General features: G+C 43.7%; 3 protein-coding genes across 5 annotated transcripts; 1 reads left to right on the top strand and 2 right to left on the bottom strand.

Annotated features, from left to right (window-relative positions):
• Positions 1-224: 224 nt before the first annotated feature.
• Positions 225-12111, bottom strand: timm44 (translocase of inner mitochondrial membrane 44 homolog (yeast)). Of its 2 annotated transcripts, XM_086283295.1 has the most exons (13): positions 11978-12111; positions 11435-11539; positions 10785-10988; positions 10624-10704; positions 10393-10542; positions 10086-10222; positions 9592-9677; positions 8722-8814; positions 7566-7690; positions 7361-7411; positions 7115-7204; positions 6772-6882; positions 227-6046 (listed from the first exon to the last, which is right to left on the bottom strand). In XM_086283295.1, exons 1-13 carry the CDS (start codon positions 12005-12007, stop codon positions 5927-5929), a joined length of 1383 nt encoding a protein of 460 aa, XP_086139421.1. In that variant the 5' UTR covers positions 12008-12111; the 3' UTR covers positions 227-5926. The 2 variants fall into 2 exon arrangements, with proteins under 2 accessions (XP_086139422.1, XP_086139421.1); XM_086283296.1 differs by lacking the exon at positions 6772-6882 and having other exon boundaries at positions 225-6046.
• A 134-nt stretch (positions 12112-12245) lies between these two features.
• Positions 12246-19832, bottom strand: hnrnpm (heterogeneous nuclear ribonucleoprotein M). Of its 2 annotated transcripts, XM_086282276.1 has the most exons (16): positions 19579-19832; positions 18476-18657; positions 16869-16921; positions 16168-16175; positions 15969-16062; positions 15621-15878; positions 15353-15506; positions 15185-15234; positions 15049-15106; positions 14459-14566; positions 14308-14358; positions 14158-14223; positions 13957-14058; positions 13254-13864; positions 13114-13165; positions 12246-13027 (listed from the first exon to the last, which is right to left on the bottom strand). In XM_086282276.1, the coding sequence occupies exons 1-16, from the start codon at positions 19668-19670 to the stop codon at positions 12864-12866; spliced, it is 2103 nt and encodes a 700-aa protein (XP_086138402.1). In that variant the 5' UTR covers positions 19671-19832; the 3' UTR covers positions 12246-12863. The 2 variants fall into 2 exon arrangements, with proteins under 2 accessions (XP_086138402.1, XP_086138401.1); XM_086282275.1 differs by lacking the exons at positions 13957-14058; positions 19579-19832 and having other exon boundaries at positions 16168-18618.
• Positions 19833-20461: 629 nt separating this feature from the next.
• Positions 20462-25452, top strand: dmap1 (DNA methyltransferase 1 associated protein 1). Its single transcript, XM_086282277.1, has 10 exons — positions 20462-20960; positions 21255-21346; positions 21558-21753; positions 21870-22028; positions 22135-22302; positions 22440-22625; positions 22968-23039; positions 23568-23640; positions 24020-24363; positions 24760-25452. The coding sequence occupies exons 1-10, from the start codon at positions 20865-20867 to the stop codon at positions 24817-24819; spliced, it is 1446 nt and encodes a 481-aa protein (XP_086138403.1). The 5' UTR covers positions 20462-20864; the 3' UTR covers positions 24820-25452.
• The last annotated feature ends 1897 nt before the right edge of the window (positions 25453-27349 follow it).

The following is a 27349-nucleotide window of genomic DNA, read 5'->3' as shown; positions in this document are numbered from 1 at the left end:
GTCTCTGCAGTGCTCCTCCATGTCTCGATCTTCTCCCCTCTCCTTGTTATTAAAGGTAAAGCGATTCTCATAACACGTGTCCACATGTGGTTCTCTTTCTCTGTGTGATATCTCTGTTCGATCTCAGGGGTGTTGAGCGTTATATGAATATGAGATAAGGATATATTGACCGCTGACTTTCATGAGAAGGACAGCTTCTCGATATTAGATCGCAAACACAGCAGCAATAACGAGGCCAGCTTTATGAAAAGATGAAGCAGATAACCTTTGAAAGAAAAATGTAATTTTAATGTGTGCCAATATCCTCAAACAAAAGTCTCAACAATCTATTATTGAACTGTCCTCACCCGTAGTTGCATCACCACTGAAACAAATCGTTACCGTGACAGAAACATTTCTATTAAAATTGTTGGTTTTTGGGGAAGTCATCACATCACACGTGATTCAGCAGATAATAAATGAGAAAATCCATTAATGAGAAAATTTACATATTTTTCCCTTGACTGTAATGGCAGCGCTATGTTTTGGTTTTATTTTTCATTCAGACATTTCTGCCTCCGTCTCATTACTGCAGCAAATTGGGATTTAATTCCATGTTTGCGGAAATGAAGGAAAACCAGTTAAACGGCTCAGCGTAGATGTGTTTCACTGGGCTAATGTTCAGATGTATCCATAGACGAGGAAGTCATCAGTTCATATAAGACGTAAAAAAACTGCTGACAGAGCTTTTTCCCCATTTGTGATTTCTTTTTTTCAGACATGCGTGTTTCTGATCCTCAAACACATTTTAATATTAGACAACCTGAGTGAAAACAAGATGCAGTTTTTAAATAACTATTACAAATAAAATAATTACATTTTCCAAACCTACCTGAATTTCATGGACTTAAAGATCAGCTGAACGTATCTTAGGGGGGAAATTACCTCATAAAAGAAAATAAAGAAGATAATTGTGAGTTTCTATTGTTAAAATGATTTAACCTTGTTGTAACCTGAGATTTCTTTTTGCCAGTCAGCTAATTAGAAGGCAACAAACATGTGAGTGTGAAGGACCTACATGCACAGACAAGAATATGTCTCTGCTGAAATCCTCCAGCGGGTCGCATGTTCCCGTCTGATTTTGGGTTTACCCCCAAAGCCAGGCGCAAAAACGATGGAACGTGGCTCACGAAGCCGACTAAACCTTTTTTAAATCTTTCTTTCTTTTATCTTTTCTTATGTTTTACAGTTATTAAACCTACATATCCTCAGTTTTAGTCTCTTTACCAGAGAAGAAAGGCTCTGACCTGGCGTCCAAACACGGTGGTGCAGCAGCTTCCTGACACACGTCGCCGCCCCTGCATATTCCCTCACACCGGTGCACCTTTCTGGCCTTTCCCCCTGGACTGCTGTGCGACCACCTGTGTGAATGAGCATGTGTGCGTGTGTGATTATGAGTCAACACGTTGGCTCAGTGTCCCACTGCACTGGAGAATCTGGGTCAAAGTGAGCACCTGAACAGCACACGCCTGCACAGACAGAAGCCTCCTCTTTCCAGCACACTGCTGAGCCCAGCTGAAAACACCTGGTGGATAAAAATGCTGTTTTTCTTTCAAGCTGTACAATCAGCTACAGAAAAACGCTCGATGGGGTTAACCTAGTTTAGCTTTTGTGGCAAATCTGTTAAAATGGATAATTAGATGAAAGTAGAGAAGTGCAGATGCTAAAGGAAACGGGGCTGTCAGGGGAGCTCAAGGACGGCATAGTTAATGGGGCATCACGCAGATGACACAGAAGAAAGGAAACAGGGTGGGTGTTGAATGAAGGGATGGCTGGCAGGCTCGGAGCCCTTAGCTTGTGTGATATAAAGATGAACAGGAAGTGTAACACCGCAGAACAAGAAAACAGCAAGACGTGTTCGGGAAATTAAAGCCAGCCTGTTATCTAAATGACATCAAGCTTCACAGTCGAGACTTCAGGCTTCATAATGTAAGATTTGGATTTACTGCTATCTTTAAATTACAGAGGACAGTGTTGTTGAAAGGATGTCTTTACACACTAAAGATATTGGCTGAATTATGACTCATCGTGTTGTCTTTTGAAAGTCCCTTTTCTTCCTGCTGTTGTCACTCGGCTTGTTAGTCCTGCTGCAGCTGCCAGCCTGGAGCCCAGGCAGGATGTCAGCACTCACCCATCAAGCGAGCGAGTCTATGTGACACTTGCGTCCTACTTTGTTGACTTTCTTCACCTGGCACCACTTCTCTCCGTGCGTGGACAGACGTATGCATGAGTAGCCCCTTTTTATAATTTTATAATTCACAGATTCATTACATAAGTCATCTTTTCAGGATTAATAAATATGAAAATGGATGTATTTACATAAAGTGATGTTACGTCACTGTTTGGGACTGGAACCTAAAAAGGGGGTACCTCTCAGTTTAAGTATGTAAGTGCAATAGCAGCACGAAACCCTGCGTGAGGGGGAAGGGGCGGAGCATGGAGAGGTTAGAGTCTCACGGTTTTCCGACCGTGTGCACAGGTACTTCTGGATAACTGCTTTGTTTTGGAACGTCCATGCTTATTTAGGAAGGAGTTCATTGTTACATCCTCAGTTTGTAATAAACAGTCTTCAAGTCATAACAAATTTCCCACCTGTGGGACTAATAAAGGTCATCTGATCTTATCTTATAATGCAACTGGAAGCATTTCTTTGGGAACCCAGGAACACGCGTCAGCCATAGACTCCCTTTGTGAACTTGCTTTATTGGAAATTACCCTACGACGCTCTTTCCACCCATTCAAATACTGTTGGCTCGTTTAAGGCTGGGAATAAGAATTCTTGTTCTTATTATATGCACAGTGGAGCTGTTATATAATATAGTTTATTCACTCAGGTGTTCATGTGTGTCACTCACTTCCACCTGAAGTAGTAGCATCAAAGTATAGTGCTGTAAACACAACTGATGACTATTTGATGCTGCACACTGTGTGTGAGCTCATCATCAACGTGATAGCATATGGAACAAACACAAATGAGTCGGGTCTTCTCTCGGTCAGCAGGATCCGTCTGACCGGTTGTGGATTCTCCGAGGATGCTCCTCTGGACCCTGAGTGGGGAGTGGTGTGTGCGAGACCACGGAGGTGCACTGTGAGCGATGAGCACAGCAACAGGGAGCTGCAGCCTCAGCACAGCTTAGCAATAGTCAGGATTCATCATCCAGGACAGCGCTTGAACAGTGGAGGTGCTGGTCTGCATGTGCAGACATGCAAGCCTGTGTATGAGCAACCACCAGCCGCTGTCAGCTTCCGTGAGCGACGCAGGACCAAATGAATGCAACACTGCATTCTGCTCAGCATCTGTCCCGAGCTGCCTCGTTACTGCTGCACACAACGAACATCTGCTGCCATCAGCATTTCATCTGGACTGAAAACATTTACTCAACTTTACTGGGTTCAACTGCACATTAATGCAAATATGTAATCAGCTAATTCAGTGCATTTATGCAGGCAGACATGGTCACGGTGACCGTGAAGGTCACACCGAGTGTCACAATGTTCAGCGACTCTGAACATGGCGGCTTGTTGGCTCCAGACCGGCTGATCTGAATGAAACTGATGATCTACTGGGATTTCCCCACATAAACATCTCTACAGTTTACAGAGAGCAAGAAACTAACTAAATCATTACTAGTACTACTACTAATAAATACATAAATAGAAACATGATTGAATACGCTGAACACACTGAGCTAGCCCCAGCCCAAACTGACCCTGAACTTCAAACTGTCCAGCTGCAGCCTCGGTTTCTACCTGTTTTCTGAAGTAGGATCACTGTGGCGATCACAAGTGTCTTTGTGCTGGTTTCCTCTTTGCTCCTGTCAGCTGTGAGTTCATACCTGAATACTGAGAGAAAGCTCGCTTGCGCCTTCATTGCGACAGGAACTTGCGTTGGTGTGCGGGACCGTAGCCTCAGCTGTGATTCAGCTGAAGCAGCAAAGTAATGTAATGAAATACTTTCTCCTGGGAGTAATTAAGTAACATACGCTGCTTAGCAATGGCGGTGACGGTCACAGCGAGCCAGTGAGAACCCAACAGACTCAATAACAGAATCAATAAAGGATCGAATCAATAATTGATGCCAGTAATAGAATCAGAATCCAACTCCCATTCCAGGTCGGATCACATTTGGTGATGAAACATGAAAGTATGGATCCATCCTGCTTGTATCAGCAGTTCAGGTGTAATCCTGTGGATCTGACACTGTGGGCCCCTTAGCACCAACTGAGCATCGTTTAAATGTCACGGCCGACCTGAGTATTGTTGCTGACCATGTCCATCATTTTATGAAAACAGTTACCATCTTCAGATGGAGCTCACTGCAGACCTCAGTCCAACAGAGCACCTTTGGCGTGTGCAGCTGACACACTGACTGACTGTGTAACGCTGTCATGTATGGAGCAAAACCTCTGAGGAACGTTTCCAACACCTCCAGTCTGTGCTGTGACATAAAGAGGGTCCACTACAGTCCCAGCAAAGTGTACCTAAAAATATGTCCAGTCAGTGTACATCAGAAAAGCACACTGATAAAGATTTTGTTGTTCTTCCATGAAACTGTCTGAAGGTGTTACAAAAGTTATTGAGCAGACACAACAGAAATAAAACCGTAGAGATGAACTCTTTCTGTCCCCAGACTGGAGATGCTTCAGGTCCCACGTGGCCTTTCTAACCTCCACGTTTCTGAGACGAGCTCCTGGGATGCTGACCGCACAACAAGGCACAGTGAGGCTGGCACATCACAGCACTGAAGGCCGAGCAGTCGCACCAGAAGTCACCGAGGAGAAACACGAACGGCACGAATCGCCGATGAAACAATCCAGGTCACCCTACATCGTGACATCATCACACTGACAAACCAATGAGTGCTCAGCCTCCGCTCAGCCCCGGAGATGCTCCCAAAGGAAAGATGACATAAACAGTGAAATCCCACACGAGGATTTAATTAAAAAAATAATTAGCAACTGCCCTCGAAGGAATCACATGATCTCGTCCCAAAACGAACCGTTAAAAAACCAAAAAGGTGGATTGAAAGTTGTTTCCAAAGGTGACTGTTCATTTTATTTCTTATAATAAATATAGACTCTTACAGGTCAACAATCACACTGAAGCATTATCATACATACAAGGACGACAATCCTCAGTAAAGATGGGAGCGCACTGATTGGCACTGGCGAAAGCAGCCACTGTCACCTCTTCCACCAATCAGGTGCTGGCGTGCTGCGACTTCAGGACCAGCGTTTGCCTTAGTCCTGAAACGACCATCCCACATGCTTGAAAACCAGATATTCCATAGTGTTGTGCAACAAAGTTAATTTTTGGAAATAAAATCACGGCAGTGGTTTTGTTTTTTGCAGTAGCACCTCCCACAGCCACTGGGATCAATGGTTCCAACTCTGGGCCCAGTAAGTTGATGGTGTGCGTCTCTTTTTGATGGAGAAAGACGGTGGAATAAAGGTATACGGTGACATCACGCTGACGTCATGGTGACATCACGGTGACATCACGGTGACAGGATATGAAGGAGTCTGTTTGACGACATAAGTTTTAGTTACAAATCTATCGGCTGATTCCCACATGATTGTTTCCCATATTGATAAAATGGCATCATTTAAAGCCAACAATGGCAGAGCTGCATCAAACAGCAAAGCTCAGCCTACAGGCTGCAAGAAGGACTTTGGATGAATGTTGTTGGTGGTCTACTGCCCCCAAGTGTGAGCCTGAGGAACGGTCAGGAATAACTGACGGAGCAAAGCCAATAGATGGAGAAGCAGCTCGAGCTTTCAGCAACACTACTCCACAGTGTTTTCGTAGCAAAGTCCGGCCCCCACACGTCCACCTGTGTGTGTCCCCTCCTCCCTGACTGTGAGTGTTTAGTGCACATCAAAGAGTCTTAGAGGATCTGCTCCGTGCTCGAGGCGGAGATATCCAATAGTCTCCAGGCAGCGTACGGGTTGAGCTCTTCCTGGTCTCGGCAGAGAGCCCACACGTACATCATCCGGAGGACTTTTTCCTGGAGGAAAGATGACAGATGAGATCACTTCACTTTAAATTCAAACAAAACAAATAACATGATGATACATCTGTAAGCGACTGATTGAACCACGACACAAACATCTGTTTTGCTGCTGGCTTGATCGACCACACAGTCTCCTGTGGTTCAAAGGGAGGGGCTCAGCCTGTGCAGAAAGCTTCTTGGCATTTTCAGTTTCAGTCAACATCCAGACGTCGCATTAAAAAGTTTGAAAGATGAAAGACATGGAAACAGAGACGCTGAGTCCAGGAGCCATAAATGGTCGAGTGTGTCATTTAATGCTCAGACATTAGAGCTCAGCTTATAAACTCCAGAGGAACAGTACATCCACCATTTATCCTTTGGCAGAAGCCTTGTATCCTGAGCACTGGGCATCTGCCAGCTGCACGGTGCTGAATGGATACTTTGACCTCGCTTCCAAGCAAACGCGTCCCCGAGCTGTCCTCGGCGGCTGATTCACAGCCCATAAAGCTTTCTGGGTCTGAATAAACAAAGGCCAAACGGCTGAATATGACTCCACCGTCTCGTTACATTCACTTAATGATCAATTTAAAAGATCTCACACACGTGTGAGTGTGACAACATGCCAGCTAAAGCTCTGTAATAGTTCACGATCAACCAACAACTCTGTGTGTGTGTGTGTGTGTGTGTGTGTGTGTGTGTGTGTGTGTGTGTGTGTGTGTGTGTGTGTGTGTGTGACTTACAGGATCTCCTTCCACCACTTCTCCTTTGGTGTTTCGGATCACCATGACTAACTGAGCCTGGAAAGTGATAATCAGCACTGGACCCTGGTCCATCATCTTACCCATGGCCAGCTGGAGAACAACATGCATGAATATTTACTGACCAGAATTCAAGGATTTCCCTTCATCAGGTGAAACATTTACAAATATAAAAGTCGAATCAGTGATCAGAGTCGTTACAGCTCCCGTCAGCACACGTATGAACTGCAAACTGATGAAGTGTTGCTATTTTTAAACCTGAGATTGCAAAGAAGAGCCAGTAGTCTGAGTATCAGCCCGCAGAGTCTCGTCTTACGCAACTTACATCAATACTGTCGATGTCCAGAATCTTGGAGTGGAACTGAAGCCCCATGGCCTTGGCTTGCTGGATTGGATGAGCCAGCTGGCTGTACGTCTGCAAACCCAGTGAAGGAGAAAATGGAGATCACATAATGACAAAGACACTTCATGAAAAACTGGCCACCTGCAGAGAATCGAGGCACAGCAGAGCCATGGAGCTGTCAGTCCACTTATTTAAACACGCAGAGCCAGCGTGTGCAAAAGGACGTACCGCTTCATAGCACCAGTCCTTCAGAACCTCCAGCTCCCCTCGAATCATGGCCTGTGTGGAAAAAAGGCTTAAATGGTCGTCCTGACTTGTTTTATGAAGGCAGTGCACAGTCGTACCGAGTATTCTCCTTTTGCAGAGGTACACTCTAAATGACAGTTTAAAGATTTAGAAAAACTTGAGTGATATCTGCTGAGATTGGTGTTACCTCCAGTATGTTGGGGATGATGTCTCGCTCACACTGCTTGAGAAAGGAGTCTTTGTCAAAGGACGGGTCCACCTTCAAAATCTCTGTCAGCACTTCAGACATCTCAGTCTTTGAAAACAGTCCACCTTTATGCACACAGACGAGCAGGACAAAGATTTGTAAAAGATTCATCAAGTATATGATAAACAGCGATATAACCTCCAATAATAAGTCAATCCTCTTCTGCTTATCCGATCAGATGTCTGAATCACCCCAACCGGGTCCTTTGGATGTGGAGGTCGGGCTGTTTGATACAACGATATGAAAATGTCTGTCGTTTCATATCGTTTACTTCCTGCTGTCGCAAAATAAACTGTTCACGCCAATATTTTTTCACCGTTTTGATGGTCACTGCAGAATTAGCTTCTTAAAGTTCTCTCTTACATTTAATATCACCACACTGCGGACGGACAAGCGACTGTTTTTATGCGTTGTCGTTAGCAACAACGACGGTAAAACCACCGTCCGCTTGTTTATTTTCCACATAAACCTTTCACAATAAAGCTGAAGATCCTGTTGAGATTTTTCAAAATAAATTGAATCACGTGAAAGATGCAGAGTGTTTAGAGACGAGAAGCTAAAAAGAGCCGTCAGGTGCTAACAAATAAACCTTAGAACACGCCGTGTAATAAATACTCAAAGAAAACGGCGGCCTTTCAACTTATGTCTAAAAATGTATCGTTTCAGCATCGGTCAAAACACTCGACTCCAGCTACACGACGCACAGCTGGAAACACTTCACACAAGTCGAGCTGCCCGAGATTCACAGAATGGACAGAAAATGCAAAATGTTTGTGAAATATATCGCTGTTGGACGGCGGATGTCTTATATCGCGATATCAGATTATAGTCATATCGCACAGCCCTGTGTGGAGGAGCTGTGCTCCTTATGAACGACTCCACTTCCCCCCCGAGGAGTGGGCACTCCACCCTGTCCTGGCTGAGGACCAGGTACTGATCCTCTATTGGTGGATCAGTACCGCATATGTTACTAAAAACATCTTGACTAGACATCATATCAAGGTCCACGAATACAAATTAAGTCTTTCAAGCATAAAAAGAGATACATGTAACAATTGTGTGTTTCAAAGCACCGACAGTTCCCACAGATGCTCACCTATGATGTCAGTCATCTTGTCAGTGACGGCACGGGACGCTCTGATAAACGCGTTGTCACTCTCATCATATTTCATCTTCATCTCAAAGAACCCTGTGATTATTAAAAAAATCAGTTTGTCAGAGGTTTGGATACAAAGGTAATCTGATTTCCAGGCCTGGATAAGTTCAGGAAAGCAGTACGAATATTTGTCTTTCTAACAATAAGCACATTATACAAGCAGCATGTTTGTTTATAGCATTTTGAGTCAAAACATTCACAAATGTGTCAGAACATGTGGGCGGCGGAGAGCTTCACCTCACAGAAAGCAGGGCAAGAAAAGCGTGAAACCAATCAAAGACTCATCCTGCATCCCAAACTGGAATGAAAGACTTTCATGGCAGCAGTTTGCCAGCAATGTTATTTTATCAAACACAGAAGTGAGTGATCAGCATTTTCAGCTTAGAAACGCTGATGGGGCCCAAATGGCTGTGAAAAAAACTACATGATTACTTTGTGTAACGTCCCACCTGAAAGGCCATCTTTCACACGTCCAAACATTATTAATCATTAACAGCGTTTCCATAACTAATGCACATAAAATTAACCGAGTGTAGCTACATCTTCCATCACCCTGCTCTTTCAGAAAATGCTTATTAATAGATGCTAATAAACTGGAGGGTCAGTAACGCCATCGCCGGCCAAACACAAAAGTACGCCAGCTTTATTACTCGGGGTCAACAGTGAAGATGCAGCAGCATCACATTTAAGACAACAGACATATCATTGGTCCTCTCCTATAATTACACTGGGACAGTTAACCAGGTAACGCCTGAGCGACTAAAACAAAGAGTCAGTATGTGTAACGGGGGGGGGGGGGTTATTGCTTACTGTTAAAGACCACGTTGTTGTCTTTGAAGTCCTTCCACTGCTGGTACCATTTTGAGTCTTTGTGGAGCACCACGCCCATAGCTTCCCTAAAGTGATGATATAAACATATACAGTGATATAAAATGTGATAAATAAGCACTTTACAGCCAGATCAACAAGGCAAATAGAAATGAAACACTTGAAATGACAATGAGGTGGAGGAAATGGCACACAGCTGTTACAGTCCTCCTCCAAACATCAGGCAACAGTTTGTGTGAAAACTGTCATTTGATGGTGTTAAGCTGATGATACCAAAACCTGCTGAAGAAATAATATTAATGTCAGTTTCTTGGTATCTGATCGGACGTGAGTCCCAGCTCTCGCTGCTTTTAGCTTTGGGTGAGTTTCAATTCTTATATCTTTAGTAATATTGGCCCGATCGATCCAAATATTGATCGTGAAGCTGAGGGGCATGTCCCCTCTTAGCATCAGGCAAACAGAGGGCCCTCACGTACTCGTTGGCCTCAAAGACCCTGCTTTCATCCGCTGCCCCCTTGGAGGAGAATTCCGTCCTCTTTCTGAGTCTGGTGGGAGGCCGATAAGGGCCAGTGTGACCCAAGTCACCGATCTCTTTCTTCACACTCTCCATTCCCTAAAAACAGAAAATCTGTCAGTGACACAAATTATTTCTAATAGTTAGTAAATAATGACCTCGTCTTTAATGAAAGCTCTGAGAATAATGGTAACACGTTTATGCGTCATACATGCTGTACAGGAGAAATAAAAGGTGAATCATATTTAACTTGCACTGTGACTGCATACCTGCGATATTGCTTTAAATGCGCCCGTCTTCCCCAGCATCTCTCCACTCTTGGAGACAGTCTCAGCAGATGTCTTTGCTGTTTTGGCAGCTTCTTCCATTCCTTCTTTGATTTTCTTCCCAAATTCTGTCCGGCTGACCTCTTCCAGTCCCTTACAAACATACAGAATCGTACCAGCTTCAGCAGCATGACTACAACAATCAGAGTTTATACGTGTACCTGTCATATTTACCTCTTTGACCGTCTCTGAAATGTTTCCCAACTTCTTCCTGAGAACCTCGGACGTCTTCACTGTTTCAGACTCTATATTTTTCTGGGAAAAGACAAGAAGAGCATTTCCAGACCTGCTACTAGTTTAAGTGACAGAAGTTCAGCGTGCGGCCAGATACTTACATATTTCCTCCGAGCTTGCTTCAATGCCTCTGACTCCTCGAGTTTTTTGGCCTCTTCCCGAAACTTTTTGATGTTTTCTTTCATTTCCTTGCTCTTGTTTAGCTCCTGTTTGAGGTTATCCAAAAACTCTCCCAGGAAACCTCTTCGTCCACCACCCCGCTCTCCTGACAAATACCTTACTTGAAGAAGGGCTGACTGAGGCACCTTGAAGACACACAAAAACCCCACCAGGTTAGGATGAATGCAAATATAGAGTTTGTATTTCTCAAATGTATTTCTTGTGCCAGAGTTCTAAAAATGTAAACCTGACCAACAGTTGATTTTTAGAGAGAAAAGAAATCCCACCATCTATATCTATCTAGATACAGTGTGCTAGACTTGGGCTAAAAGAGGAAAATTACCAAGCATTTGTATTAAAGTTTCAGCAAAGCCTTTCAGAAACTATACAAACGCAGGTTAACTCTAAACTACAAGCTGCAGTACGACTTCCCTGAATAAACTGTGACATTTTAGCATTTTAAAGCACCCCAAGTATCTTTCTGTGTTAATACTAATGATTATATATGCCAATATAAACCAACAGTATATAGACTATATGGCAAAGGCAGACATAATCAGGGTCAAGTAGGACTTATTCCAGGTGTTGTTACCTGTGGAGAGTGTGTGAGGAGCCCACGTATCGTGTAGACATTGGGTCTGTTGGAAAGCAGCAGGTAGGAGGAAGGGAAAGCCACCAAACCCCTTCTTACACATATCTGGACAAAGAAAAACTTCAGCAGACACTCGAGGCTGAAATAAACTCTTGAACTGAACGTGACGATAAATCACGAAGCTTTGGTGTTTTTACAGGAAACTTCTTTATCGGAACGCTTCAAGTGAAGCAGCAGCAAACAAGCTAACGATAGAAATAAAGTTTTCCAGAAACAATGTTTGGAGCTTTTGGACTTTTCACTGAAATTCCAACATTTTATATGCTCCCAACTCCAAGAGCTGAGACACCGGCTGCTTACCCCTCTATTCAGACGGCTAGCTCGGCTAGCTTACAGCACGTTTAGCAGAGAAGTTAAACGAAATTGAGATTTTCGCCGTTTCGGCTAAAAGAGGCCGTGGAATAAATGTCGTTTCAGTTCGTTCCCTTATCGTTTTGTGGTGTTTTTACGTGGATATTTTACACACATGGCCCAAACACTCACCTGATAACACCGACATAAGGGGGTCGCCATCTTGAACGTCGTGCTTGTGACCTTCTTCCGGTGGTGACCTTCCTCGTCCACGAGGGGGCTGGACTACAGCTCATTGTAATAGCCAACCAGAGCTCAACAGGACCGTTCCACCGCCCCAGTGTTTGTGCCTCATATTTACGAGATCAACTTTGACCTGCAGTCGCTGCTCACTATTTGGCTCATTTAGCTCACATGTTATGAAACGTACGATCAGCGCACGAGCACCACAAACAGTGAACGCGTTTCAAATATTGAGGTTTATTTTATCAAAACACCTTACAGAACAAAAGCACTGACAGGAAGCATGATAGGACAAAAATAAAAAATTAAAAGTTGGTCTCTAAAACATTTAAACAGAAGGAAAAACAAACACTTTGACTATGACGTGTCACTAAAGCCCATTTCAGACATGCATTTAGTTTTACTTTTGTAACAGCATCTGAACGTGCTGGCTTCATGCCTGAATGACTTCTTAAAACTCAAGAAAGCAATAACAGCACGAGCTAATGTTTGAGTTATGTCTCCTGAGCTCACTGTAGAACCCCAAAGGAGAATAACGTGAACATTAACAGCCTCAAATCTCAAATTCATTTTTGAGCTGCAGTAAGATCTCTCACTGAGTGGTACTCTGACACATGGTGATCAGTCTAATAGTCCTCATAGCTTCATTCAAAGTCAAGCTTACCCATGTCTGAGTGATTTTAACATGTGACACATCCAATGTCTGAAAAGGGCAAAAATAAAGAGTTTCACTGTTACATTTATCTAACATGGTATACTGGGTGAAGGGGCAGTTCAGGAGTACAGAGTGAGATCACAAACTAAAATAATGTCAGATGCAACACGGACACACAGGTTATGCATTCCTGTCAATCCTAACATCAATTTCTCTTCCATTCAGGCGATAGCCGTTCATGGTCCGGCAGGCGCGCTCGGCAGTTTCGGGATTGTCAAAGCGAACCACACCGCAGCCCTTGGACTTCCCGTTCTCCATCTTAATATCAGCATACTGGACCATTCCTAAAGGAGGATGAACACAGATGTCCAAAATGACTGAAAATGCTGATTAACAGTGCTGATTTCATTTGATTTGATTTGAGTCTTACCGCATGCGTTGAAGGTATCCTTCAGCATCTTCCAGGTGAAGTCAAAAGGCAGCTGAAAGACAAAAATATCCCCAAATTAATTTAAAGTATAGACATACTTCTCCAGTGAATACGCCAAGCTAAAGTGTGGATTAACTTACATTCCTGACAAAGATCTGACATCCCTTCCTGACATTGCTTCCCCCGGCTCCAGGACCTCCAGCCCCAGCTCCTCCAAAGGAATTGCCGCCAAATCCACGCTCCAAGTCACCAGAACGGTCAAACTGACCACCAACACCTCCAGATCCCATCCGGTCAATTCCAGAGCTCATGCGGTCAAGGCCGCCAGATGGAAAACGGTCAAGTCCTCCGGCAGAGCCCATGCGGTCGAAGTTGCTCGCCATTCTGTCAATCCCGGTGTTGCCCATGCGATCCATTCCCATCGGAGAGCCAAAGTCCATGCCGCCGCCGCCGCCACCGCCGCCACCCCCCATGCGGTCCAAGCTAGATGGGCCCAAGCGGTCAAATCCAGATGGGCCGAGGCGATCCATACCTGAACTCATACGATCCAGACCAGGTCCGACCCTGTCCATACTGGGTCCCAGCCGATCCATCCCAGAGCCCATTCGGTCAAACCCGGAACCCATCCTATCTAGATCAGACACGCGGTCCATCCTGTCCATTCCCATCCGATCCATTCCTCCCATGCGGTCCATGTTGGTTCCCATGCGGTCCATTCCAGAGCCCATGCGGTCCATTCCCAGCGAGCTTCCTATAAAAGTGAGCAAACAGAAGAGAGAGAAAAATGCATGAGTGGAAGTAAGCACCAGTGTGGCTTTCAAACAGAATCCTGTAAATACTAACCCATTCCTCTTTCAAAGGAGTCTCCAAAATTATTGCGAGACATTCCCATTTCATTTCGCCCAAATTCCCTGTCAAAAGCACCACCAATCCCACGGTCCATCTCTGACAATGCAAGAGATGAAACCATTAGACATCCAGCAAAACGTGAAACTGTTCCACGCTTGCTCTGGAGTGCTGAGTGGGTTTTCAACACTTGCTTACCGTTCATCCTGCCCATCCCTGAAGAGCCAAAGCGGTCCATGTTCATTCCTCCAAAGTTGTCCATCCCTATAAACAAAGACATTAATATTACAGAAGGCACTTTTTTTTGGAAAGACCAAATGTAGGTAGACTCAAAGTTTTACTACATACCTCCTCCTCCCATCCGGCCTCCCATGTTGGCGAAGCCCATTCCTTCCATACCTACAGGGACAGAGTGACACTGAGCTCTCACTTCACTGCTGTCTTTTAGTCAGTGGATTAAAAATAAATTAATGTGTTTTAAGAAGCTGCAGTTGTGTACCTCCAGGACCCATGTTGCCCATCCCTGCACCACCACCTCTGTTGAGCTGAGTAGCATCAATAGGTTGGCCCCCAGGTCCCAGTCCCAAACCAATACCACTCAGGCCACCTGGTTCAGAGACAACAGGTTAAGTTTGAAGATTGTGTGTGTGCGCGCGCACACGCGCACGCACACACACGCGCACACACACACACACACACACACACAGTCAGTAGCATAAATACAGCTGACACTTTCAGGGGAAGCAGTAAACCAATGTCGACCTCCATGAAACAAAGATCACATGACCCCAGGGGCCGCTGGGAAACAACAGACATGAAGCATGAGCAGACAGTAGAGGAGATGGGCGACGTCAAGTAGTTTTGGAATATCATTTAAATAGTTACTGGGTTTCTCTCTCCCCAGTTTAACAAAAACTATGGTAGCATGGATCAAAGTGGTCTTCAATGCAGCAACTCGAGTGAGACAAAACTAAATATTTCATCTAATTTAACAAAATTAATCATAAAAATCGGGACTTTAATCGACGTGAATATTTTAAACTCTCAAAACCTTCTGTTATACTAGAACAAGGCTCGATGTATACTCACGGGGAAGGGCAGCTGCTCTGTCCGGTGGTCCAAAATCTTTAGGAAGAGATTTCTCATCCTGTAAAAAAGGCAAAGGCATTGTAACCATACTCATCGTCAGGCCATAGAGCTCTAATGTACAGCAAAGGCAACATACCAGTTTGACGTGCATCGTCCTGTTAAACAGGAGCTGTCCATTGAACATTGCTTTGAAACCGTTAAGGAAAACATGGCACACACACACACACACACACACACACACACACACGAGATTCAAAAAGATTCAATGGCTACCATAGAAATGCTGAATTTTTCCAAAGGATACAGACAGCCTGAACTGCTTCGATGGACATATCAAATGTGACGGTGCCCATGCCTCGACTTTTCCCGTCCTTGTCCTCCAGAATGTCCGCCCTCACCACCATGCCCGCCATGCTGAACACCTCCTTCAGCTTCTTCCAGCCCACTTTGTAGTCAAGCTGTAGGTAGTTTCAGACAGTTAATTAGACAAGACTAAAGTTACAATAAGACACAGTTCCATATATTCAGTATTCGTATACAGACTGAAAAACGGATAAATCACTAAGGCTTACATTAGCCACAAAGACAGTGCTGCCAATCCTGCCAGCCTGGAGACCATGGATGATCTCATTGGGGATGTTCGGGTTATTCAGGAGGCTCGGAGGAATGTTGACCATGGGACCATTTGGTCCAGGACCCATACGATCCATTCCGCCCATTCCACCCATTCCTCCCATTCCCCCCATGCCTCCCATTCCGCCGTGACCTCCTGGAGGGCCTCCACCTTGGGCCTTGTTGATCTCCCGCTGGCAAATCACACCATCAGGGTCCTTACAAAGAAGCACAAAATAATGAGTCGGCCAAATCCACAAGTACAGCTTTTGTCTGTGCGTCGGACAGCTTCCCCCTCTGGGACCTACCTCTTTCACTTTGAGGGGCCGACCATTGAGGTTGTGCTTGTTGACCTTCTCCACTGCTTTCTTCATCAACTCTTCCGTCCTGAACTCAACAACACTGACAAAAACACATTTCCAGTGAGAAATGTGTGTAAAACACTGGTGCATGTCTCACGTGCAGTTTGCACTATTTGCTTTTGACGATAAGTTAAAGTCTACTTACGCACAACCCTTTGTTGATTGAAGTCATTGGAACAGGTCAAATCAAAGGGAAGAGAAAATATTTCAAATTAGTTAAAGTGATTGTAACACTGGACATATTTTGACAGGTCACAATAAACAATCTCATGCAATTAAAAGTTCATCACCATACACAAGCCTACAGCCTTGGTCACATCTGTGCTTCCAAAATAACACTACATTGTTAAGATCTTTTTAAGCCAAGCCAGTAACACAATACAGGCAAATGTATTCAATAGAGTTTTCCCCCAGCATCCTAAAGGCAGACAGTGACAGAGGATTCCCAACTACTGAGATATTAGAGTTTTCCAGCAGTTCTATGGAATGAGTTTTATTTATCAACCATCTAGCAGCCTTGCTACAACCTCTTGCAGACTACGGCCCATTAGATCATAAGGAGCAAATCCCACAACCACAGGGACATTATCAGCTACTGCAATCCCACAGGATTGGCTACAAAGGAGCTGAAGTCCTGTTATAAGATCATCAACCCTTCGATGGCCTCGAGTCAATGCCACAGACAACTTCAAATGAAACATGCCTCCGGCACGTCACCGTGTCACACACACTCCACCAGGTTTGTATCTGAACAATTCCAACATAGTAAATAAGGAAACCAAAGCTGACAAACACAGGTTTGTCTAGGCTTATTCGTGTGTTTTATTTGTATGTATTTGCACTTACCCTGGATTTGCCTTCTGCGTCCATTAAGTGTTCCACGTACGTTACCTCACCCACTACAAATCAGATTCCAGAGACGACACACACCAAGGGGAGAGAAGCCGAGAGAACAATGGGGGTTTAGAGCAGAAACAAGTAGGGTGGCCGGTGACAGTGAGCTCAGACAGCCAGTCCTGAGCCTTCCCCCAGCACCTCATTCAGCACAATCTGGTACAGGTCTACAAAAAGCAAGCTTGGACTTTTCCCCTCTTTCTTTAATTAATTGAGACTTCTTAGCCCGTCCTTGTTAGAATTCTCCCGAAACACCAAACGCAGTAGACTGAGGACAACAACTTTTGGACTGGCCAACAGCCTTTCAAGTTGGATATGATGCCGCAAACACCACCTCTTCTACCTGAAGATAATTGACCAAATAATTTCAAGTTGGCAAAGCCTCCTTAATACCTCAGCCGCTTTCCTGTCAAACCTCAGCAAACTTTGTCAACGGTTTTAACCCTCAGTCCATCAGCTGAGCCTAGCTGAGCTAGAAACCTACCCATAATCGTAATGAAGAAAAACTTTTGGATGAGAAGCTTCTCTAACTGCCAACCTGATCATGGACTGGACCTGGTCCTGAAATGCACGATCGTAATTTGGATTCAGCGTCGACCACAGCCACGCCTTTGTTCCAGGTCATGTCTGCTCAACAGATGGACATTGATGACCAAACCTCTAGAGACAAGGACGGTGCATAAGAAGCTGCTTCGTTTTGTAGACCTGTACCCCAAATAAATCCGCAGCACAAAGCTGTGCTTGGTACAACATGAAGATCTGCCGAGAAAAACATTTGCTTGTCAAGGTCACACCTAAAAAAGAAAATGCAATTTAACTCCACAGTCAGTTGTCATGAAACAAATACTACTTGGACCTTCTGAAAAAGCATTGTACCCTTCTTAACACATGCTCAAATAGGTGCCAGTTAAATGCATTACTCCATAGCTACACAACATGTTTAACACTTTAATTGACTTTTAAATAATCCTTACTCACATCCACATTTACTGCATCACAAATTAAATATTACATTTCTCCGAAGGTTTGACCACAAGTTAATAAATCTTAAGTGTGTAAGTTTTACTGTTAATTACAAATTTCAACTGAAAGCAACCTTTTCCATGTTTCTGGACCAAAAAAAAAATCACTATACTGTAACAAAGAACTGTATTTTTAATGCATTTCTTGGGGGAGGAACCACATCATTATCCCATTCATGATCACAAGCCATTGGACTTTCGAGTTAGTGGACTTCCTTTGCACATTTACGACCGCCACTTCACAAAAACTCAAGATTTTAGTAATCTTAAGGGAGACTGAAAATTCAAACATCCAGGTTCACCACGCTTGTACACGTCTGCAGCGACTCCTTAGCTGACAGACAGATTTTTAAAAAAAGGGGACCTTGTCCACAACCATTGTTCCAAGTGACTCCAGCATGGTCTCAGACAACACTGTACAACTCCCCAGAGCTCTTCAAAACTGCAGTGGTCAAACAAAATGACCCTGCATCCTGATTTGATCTTTTATCATGTCAAAAATGTGACACGAGTCAACCCCTAATCCTGATACCTTACCTTTCTCTTTCATCAGATCTTTCAGGGCTTGCCACTTCACATCATATGGGATGTTGCTGACGAAAACGCGGTATCTCTTGTTTGCGTTTCCATAGGGCTCATAGCGACCACCTCCACCTCTCTTCTGAGGCCTTTCCTTCCTGCTGGCATTGGCCTCATTCTTGCCTTTTCCATTCATTTCCCTGCAAAATGTAAAGTTCACAAAACTTTCTAAACATACTTTAAAAAGCTTTTAAAAGACTTGCCAAACTCACATCCATCACATCTCCCATTTTTGCTTCATTACAATCCATCCATCTTACTTTAAAATGTTTCGTTATATTGTGTTTTTTTGTACTTTAATTAGCTATAGTTGTGTTTAACTCCTTATAACTACTGTAACAAAACATTTTCCAAAATCTGGGGGAACAGAAAGATACCTCATGTCAGTGGTTCCCAAGGTGGGGTGGGAGGGGGGGGTCTGTTGTTTATTTATTTGGTAGGTGGTAGTTTATTTTATTGCAGTTTACTTTTGTTTGTTTATTTGTTTACAGAAGGTTTCCTTGTAAAACAAAGGAGGGCCTAGCAAATAAAGTTTGGAAACCGCTGCCTCGGGAAAAGTGAATTTCAATGCTAAATGCTAATACTAACTGCAGACACAGGCATCATTTACACAGACACACAATGGTTAACTAGCAGCCTGCTATCTGCAATCCAGCCGCATGGCTAGGCCTCTCCTTGGATAAAGCGGGCCTGTGCTATATTAAACTGTTTAAGTAATGCCAAAAAGCAGCAACAGCGACCGGACATAAAGTTAAATATGTCCACTTTCTGTTGCAACAAAGCAATAGCTACATGTACTTTTAATCCTATCATACATCCAGTAATATATAACGCAGGGTTGCATTCGGTAAATAGACGGGCCCCAAATGCCGCTTAAGCTAGAAAAACACGTACAGAACGTATTTAAAGCACACCGGGGCTGCTAGTCTACCATTAATTGCATTTTAAAAAAATATAATTAAACAGATGCCGCTGTATACAAATTTATCGCTGTGTAAGAAAACAAATTAAGCTAACTAGCTAATAAGCCGCAACAAAGGAACCTCGATGAATGGCCTTACCCCTGCTGCGAAGTCGGCTGCTGCTGCGGCGGCGTCGACAGCTGCTGCTGGCCTGCTTGCTCTGTGGTAGTTTCTACCTGCTCGTTGGACATTTTCTTACGCAAATTAGTGCTTATGAAAGGAAACTGTACTAGAAAATTTGATATTAGTGATTCTTGCGCTTCTAAAGAGAAACTCAAAAGCACATATACTGAATTCGTACAACACCTCTCACTGGTACGCCAACGGAGGAAAATGGCGGAAAGAAGGAGGAAGCATGAGTTTAAACGAGAGGTTCTTCTTCTTCTTTATATTATTTATCGGCGTTTGGCAAACAGCAAAATGGTACATTACCGCCACCATCCGGTGAGGAGTGTGGACTGAAATGTAAAAAAATAAAATAAAATCGTCCCAGACAAATTAGTCTACATTAAAAAAAAATATATATATATGGCCTGATAGCTTTCACTTATCGAGTTCTTACGAAATAAATCAACCAAGTCCAGTTTCAGTTTCATATCACCAAGCTGTCTTCATTCAATGAAAGGGTCTGCTTCCGGTATTTTCTTTTAAAACTAAGGACATCGCGGCACGTACATTGATTTTCAGAATAATGTGCAAGCGTACATAAAGTTTGATGAACGGTAAAATAAGTAGCAAAGGTTTATATGTTTTCAAAGAAACGTGACAAACAGGTCCTTCATGTTTGAAGCGTTACTATTTTTATAATGGCATCACAGTTTTATGCTCTGCAATTATTTTACAAATGTGCCGGGCATGGTTTGAAGAATTTGTATTCTATTGCAATGATTTTGTTGGTATTTTTAACCTCTACTGTCGTTTACATTATTTAACAATGTAAACATAATAAAGCTGAATTCGAGTTGTTATGCCCGCCAGACCTCACGGGGGCGATAATTAATAGGCAATCCGTCTAGTCACAACGATATGAGCGGGGACGGAAGGAGTGTCGGTTTTGTGCTAATTGCTCTCTTTGCCTTAACAGCTATCTCGTGAATGTTCATTATAAATGGCCCTGTAATGTTCACATATTGTAGTCAAGTACGCAGTAATATTAGGAATATAAACTCTTACGAACTCTTTATATTGCTGTTTGCGGTTCTGAGACCTAAGCGTTGCTACCGAAATGCTAACATTAGCATTAGCGCTTAGCTAGGAGTGTGTACGACGAGTCTTTCGTTACCACATGCACAGAATGAATGAGTGCGCGTGAATTAATTCGTGTTATTTAGCTTTGATAGATTTTTCAAAACGTTAAATAGCTAAACAGTTAATCTCATACAGCCATGGCTACCGGTGCTGATGTCAGAGATATTCTTGAGTTGACCGGAGGGGATAATGATGGTCCCATCACCAAGAAAGACCTCATCAACTCAGACAAGGTGAGACTGTGTTATTCATGTTTGTCTTATAGTGAGATGGACGTTTGTGTTTTGTGTTGTATACGATAATTCTAACGATGTCTGTCCCTGGATTTAAGTAACACTGCTTTAAATGATACTTTCAATGAATTTCACTAGCTGTTGGGTTCGTAACATGCAGGTATAATAATGTACTTATGTACTTACAGCTCAAAGCTTTTGCCAGGGAGAGAAACTGAAGAGATGTGTATTACAATTGTTTGAGCACAAATATTTTTGCAGTTGAATAACGAATGTCTGCATCTTCCACCTCAGAAAAAAACCAAGAAAGCAACAGAGACGCTGACCTTCAAGAGACCAGAGGGAATGCACAGAGAGGTCTACGCTCTGCTTTATTCTGATAAGAAGTATGCTTTTCTTTTTCAATATTAGTCAGTTAATCTGAAATGCATAAAGGCCTTTTTAATGTTTCCTGTTTGGGAATTTCAAAAGGATTTATTTGCATTTGGAAGGAATCTAAAGTGTTTTGTAAATAACTTTGCATTTCTGTGTTTCTTGATTTTATGATAACAATTAGAATATTGATAATAAAGAATTGTTTTTTCTGTTTGTCCATAGGGATGCACCCCCCCTGCTGCCTAGTGACACCACTCAAGGTTATAGGACAGTCAAAGCCAAGTTAGGCTGTAAAAAGGTTCGTCCCTGGAAGTGGATGCCCTTCACAAATCCAGCACGCAGAGACGGGGCCATATTCCACCACTGGAGACGTGTTGCAGAAGAGGGCAAGGACTACCCTTTTGCTCGCTTTAACAAGGTAGGGAAAACCCTCTTCTGCTTATGTAGTACAGGCAAGAAGGACATGTGGTTGCAGCTACCCGTCCTTTCGCATTATTCATCCTTTTTCACTGTTTCTCTGTTTTACCTCTATAGACAGTGCAGGTGCCAGTGTACTCGGAGCAAGAGTACCAAATGCATCTCCACGATGATGGCTGGACTAAAGCAGAGACAGACCACCTGTTTGACCTTTGCAAGCGGTTTGACTTACGCTTCATCGTTGTCCATGACCGATATGATCACCAGCAATACAGAGTAAGTGTTTAGTGCCTCATCTATAATGGATTTGAAAATTACAGTAAGGGGAATTTAAAGAACACACGTTTTAATTTTAAAAACTGTTTTGTTTGTTTTTTGTCAGAAACGCTCTGTGGAGGACCTGAAAGAACGATATTATAGCATTTGTGGTAAGCTGACCAAAGTGCGCGCAGCATCAGGGACAGAACCCAAAATCTACATCTTTGACGCTGGCCATGAAAGGCGCCGCAAAGAGCAACTGGAAAAGCTGTTCAATCGCACACCTGAACAGGTTTGTGAATTTGCATTTTGACCTGTATCTATGTGCAGGTGTATAGACACGTTCTTTTTGTGGGGGAAAAAAAAAGAAAAAGATTTTTCACAGCATTTTAAATGTGAAAGACCGCATTTCTCCGTTTTTCCCTGCAGGTGGCAGAAGAGGAGTATCTTGTTCAGGAGCTAAGGAAAATTGAGACTAGGAAGAAAGAGCGTGAGAAGAAAGCCCAGGATCTGCAAAAACTCATTAAGGCAGCTGACACAACGACAGAGTTGAGACGAGCTGAAAAGAGAGTTTCCAAGAAGAAGCTTCCACAAAAAAGAGAAACAGAAAAACCGGTATGATAGGATTTCACTCAAGAAGAGCAAAGTAAAGCACATGACTGCTGGTAACAGAGGAAGTCAAAGAAAAGCAACAATGGGGAGAATTTTAATAATAATAATGGTCACGGTGCAGCTTTGTCCTCATTTTGCACTAAATTAATTGTTACTTGCTTTAAGTGGTGTTTTGGTCATTTCTTTATTTTGATGGGACAAGTGTCTCTAATAAACCGCACCGATCTTCTCTCAGTGTTCTAAGTAACATTTAAACCCAGTTTGATCCATAATAATGCCTCTATGGTGACGTTTCAGACGTATCCAAACAGTTTGTGTCTCGCATTTATAGTTTTTCTTGTTTAGGCTGTTCCAGAGACGGCAGGCATCAAATTCCCTGACTTCAAATCAGCGGGCGTCACACTGCGCAGTCAGAGGGTGAGTATAGCTCCGTCCTGTTCAATATTATTAAATAGTCCTATAAAATCACTCTTAGGGAGTTGATGTAAAAGTAAAAATGTGAAATTCTTTAAAATAGCAAGTTTTTGTTTGTCCAACTCTTAATTTCAAGATACTGATTTGTGAGAAACTAGAGTTTCTGACTTTAGTAGCTATTCCTCTTATCACTGTGATAATTAATTCTATTACTGACTAGCTAATATCTGTAAAACCTAGCCTAGCACGGGGACTCTTATTCATCTTCAAGACTGATGAGGAGCTGCCGCTCTCTATGGAAAATACATTTGCACAGCTAAAGGAGTGGAGTGGCCCCACAGCTAATCAGTCAGATAGAGTTCAGTGGATAAAGACATTTTGATCTGGCCCGCTGAAGTGCATTTCATACGAATTAAAAGCCCCGAGGTGGAGCTGTTTATCCTAATGTCCCGGTACCTTAAATCACGCTCGTGTGTGTGTGTGTGTGTGTGTGCGCGCGCATTTTTCTCTGCGTGTTTGTGTGTTATTAAGATGAAACTGCCAAGCTCCGTAGGCCAGAAGAAGATCAAGGCCATTGAGCAGATCCTGATAGAGCAAGGAGTGGGTGAGGATGACTAAACTTTAGCAATTTGTTAACATTCCCCAGTTTCACAGTCTTAACTCTTCTTTGCGACAGAGTTTAGTTTCAGTACAGAAGGAAATAAAAGGATTATGTAACCTCTGAAGCATTGCAGGGATGCTACAAATAAGTTAGAGTTTAGTTGAACACACAGGACGTTTTTCACTTGTCTTTATATTTGTTTGCAGCATCTCAGGCGCTCACTTCACGTTACAGTTGACAGTAATGCAACAACACTTTGTAACATGTAACCACTTTAGCTAAACACACTGTGCATGCGTAGACTGTACACACCATCAACTAAATAAATGTGTTAAAGTGCTTAAATCACACTTTAGTCTTTCCTCTTTGTGCCCTTCTGTAGATCTTAACCCCATGCCCACTGAGGAGATTGTGCAGATGTTCAATGAGCTTCGTAGTGACTTGGTGCTGCTGTATGAATTGAAGCAGGCCCACAGCAACTGTGAATACGAGCAGCAGATGCTGCGTCATCGCTACGAGGCCCTGCTGAAGGCCGGCGGGTGCGTGGGAACTGTAGGAGCCGGTCCAGTCATTGCATCACAGGGTGGGGACATCAACGCCACCAACAGCACTACAGCATCCACCCCAGGGGCTGAATCTCAGTCCTGGCTCAATGCAGATGACATTAAGGTGGAAGCCAAGGAGCAGATCATCGACGTTGTAGGAGCACCGCTTACCCCCAACTCGGTATGTTTGTGAAACTCGGAAACGAACTTTTCCAAACCGTTATCATTGTGTAATAATTTTTGTTTTATACTATTATTAGTAGTATTAATGGGCGAGAAACCAATGAAGAATCCAGCGCTCGTTATTGCAGCAGTCACTCGTCGTGGTTGCTTTTTTGTATCTGTGTTGAAAAGGGTCGAACCTGCTCATAGCCTCATAATAAAGCTCTGCAGCAGTAGAAAAGAACAGTAGAGACTAATGACTGTCTTCACCCTCCTGAGGCAAACAGCAGGTGTTAGCAGGGGAGAGCGCAGCATGAGTGGGTCAGACTTTTCTCCGTTGTAGGCATTTTGGATGTTATTCATTAAGTGGTCGTAGCAAACCCCAGCGTGACTGTCGTGTATTTGTGCATTGCAGCGCAAGCGGAGAGAATCGGCGTCCAGCTCGTCTTCGGTGAAAAAGGTGAAGAAGCCTTGATGGGAGCGGCAGCTTTTACACGTGGAAGCGAAGCGGCAGTGTTACTCATTCAGATCACAGTGGCGACGGCCACGAGTGAACCAGAGAGACACAGCAGAGCTGGACACCATGTTGTTGTCTATTTACGTACACTCATTGCTCACAACACACACACACCTTTTCACCTACTAACGAGGCCTTTCGAACCCCTCCCATCAGGCCTGCTCAGCATCGCTGTGACAAAGGCAGCGACTGAGTGACATTTCATTCCATTACTGCTCGTCTCCCTGCCTCCACCGCTGCTCGGCCTTAGATGAGGCAAGATCAACTGTAAATTGCCCGGCTGAGCTAATCGGGACACGGGGAAGAAGGTGGGAACGACTGCGTAATTGAAATGAATTGGAATGAAAGAACGGGGTCGGGGAATGGGAGGATGGCGAGCCGCAGTGCTCGTTTGACCCGTGTGAGGGTTGTTGTTTCGTGCCGTAGTGTTTACTGGAAACGTGTTTTGTGTTAACCTGTGGCGCCGGCCCGACCTCGCTTCCATCTGCTGCCCAGTTTTTTTCATGTCGGACTAGCGGGACTGATTTGTGTTCTCAGGTGACCTTGGAGATGCTTTAGTCAACGTTTCAATAAATGTCTGTTTCTTTCTTACATGGAGGTGTGCGTGTCTATACCTCAGAAGTTTGCCGTTCACATTTCAAAGGGACGTCACTCTACAGATTTCAGAGATCTGCACTTGGGGGTAATTAGTGTTGAATACACATTTGTTGGGGAAATTGTAGGGTCACGACATTCTTACCTTACCTGTCATCCAAGTTAAGTGACAACTAATGACTTCATTAATATGATAATTAAGCAGTGATCATTCTTAGGTTGGCATAGCCACTAAAACTTCATTAGGTTTCCTCCTCATAATATTGCTAATTGCATGTCAATTATGTCGTTTAGCCCACTTAGACATTAATTTCTATGCAAATTTTGAATACGTTTGCCAAGAATAGGGGGGGGGGGGCGCTTTGATATGGGTGTACATGGGTGCACATCACTTTTATAGCCTTTATATTCTTTAAATTGAATCTCTGCAGCCTGCACACAAAACTTACATGTCAGATGTTTGTCTGCCTTTTGGGTTCCAACCTGCAAAACAAAGCACATCATGCATGTATAGTTTTTGAGTTATTAAAGTATTCAAATGTGAATTTATCTGCAGGAGAAACTGACCCCGAAGCAAAGAAAGCGTTTGATCTTTTTAAAGTCTTGATCTGCTGCAGCTTCCCACAATTTCCCAACAGTCAGATGTGGAAACATTCGATATCACATGAAATGATCAAAATGCTGCAATTGATCGAATCTTTACTTCCAGCTCTAATTAGCATTGCTGCAGTTTCCAGAGTCGAACCATTCACAAACTGCAGCGCGTTTGATTGAGAGGAAAGAGCGAGAGAAGCCAAGTAAACATGGCTAAAATGGATTCTGTGTGTCTATATTTCATGTTGAAAATTGGCTCATAAATCCAGCGGTTTGATCTATGGAGCCCGTTGTTGCTTGAAAAAACCTCCGTAAATGTGTAATTTCTCCCTTGACAGAACACAGCCGAAAGGCTATCTTTCTTTCGCCTCCTCCTCCCCTCTCTCCCTCTCTCCCCTTCTTCTGTCTTTCATTCTCACCCCCTCTCTCCCAGCCTGCTGTTGGATTAATGCTCTGCTCCCTTCCCTCTCCTTTCATGCTCCTCTGATATCTTCTTTTCATCGCTGCTCTTGCATTTATCAAAACTCGGGCCTCTCGCTACCTCTCGATGTCTGAGGCCACCTTCAGTTATACGGCAGGCATCGTGTAAGACTGGCGCGGAGAACGCGAAGGTTAGAAATAAATGCTATTCTAAATTGAAAATAGGCGAGCACTGAGGCGTCGGCGACCACGTGTGCGGCCCCCCCATCCAACTCTGACCAGCGTGGACTCCATCCGTGCGACAGTATACGTTCTGCAACGCTGATGTGAAAAGCATGAGGCAGACCTGCGCTGGAGAGCGTCTTATAATGTGGTCGTGATGGCGCTGAGATGGGATCTCTTTATCAAGGCCCGGCTGAGGCTTTAATCACGGCCTAAGAGGTGTGCCGGCTTTTTATCATAATTGAACTGCATCCGGGCTAATCGCCGACATACGTCACTGTCGAAGGGGAGCTCGGCTCCAGCGGCAGGCGAAGGTGGAGGTGATTGAACGCACAGTTAAGAGAGAAGATGTGTACTGAGGGACGTGTGGCAGGAAGAGGCAGGTAATAGCACAAGTGATAGAACGCTGCTCAAATGCATCACGCCTGGAGGTAACCGTTGATGTGACAAAGATTAGATTGTGGATGCTTCCTGTCTGGCACAGTGCTTTATACCCATCATGTCACATGCAATCACTGATTACTACATGTGTGCATCAGTAGTGTGAGGACAAGCTCTGAATTATTCCCTAAACTCTGGATTTTGGCTCATCTACATCATTAACACGTCCACAGCAGACTTTCACCTCCGTGCCCCTCACTCATGTTTCTCACTTTCA

The sequence above is a fragment of the Aulonocara sp. 'chitande type north' Nkhata Bay genome, linkage group LG23 (assembly GCF_057382095.1).
Source record: "Aulonocara sp. 'chitande type north' Nkhata Bay isolate Kocher_YH1m ecotype deep benthic linkage group LG23, A_spYH_male_GT1.1, whole genome shotgun sequence".
Taxonomy (NCBI): domain Eukaryota; kingdom Metazoa; phylum Chordata; class Actinopteri; order Cichliformes; family Cichlidae; genus Aulonocara; species Aulonocara sp. 'chitande type north' Nkhata Bay.
This window is presented reverse-complemented; position numbering and strand designations above follow the sequence as displayed.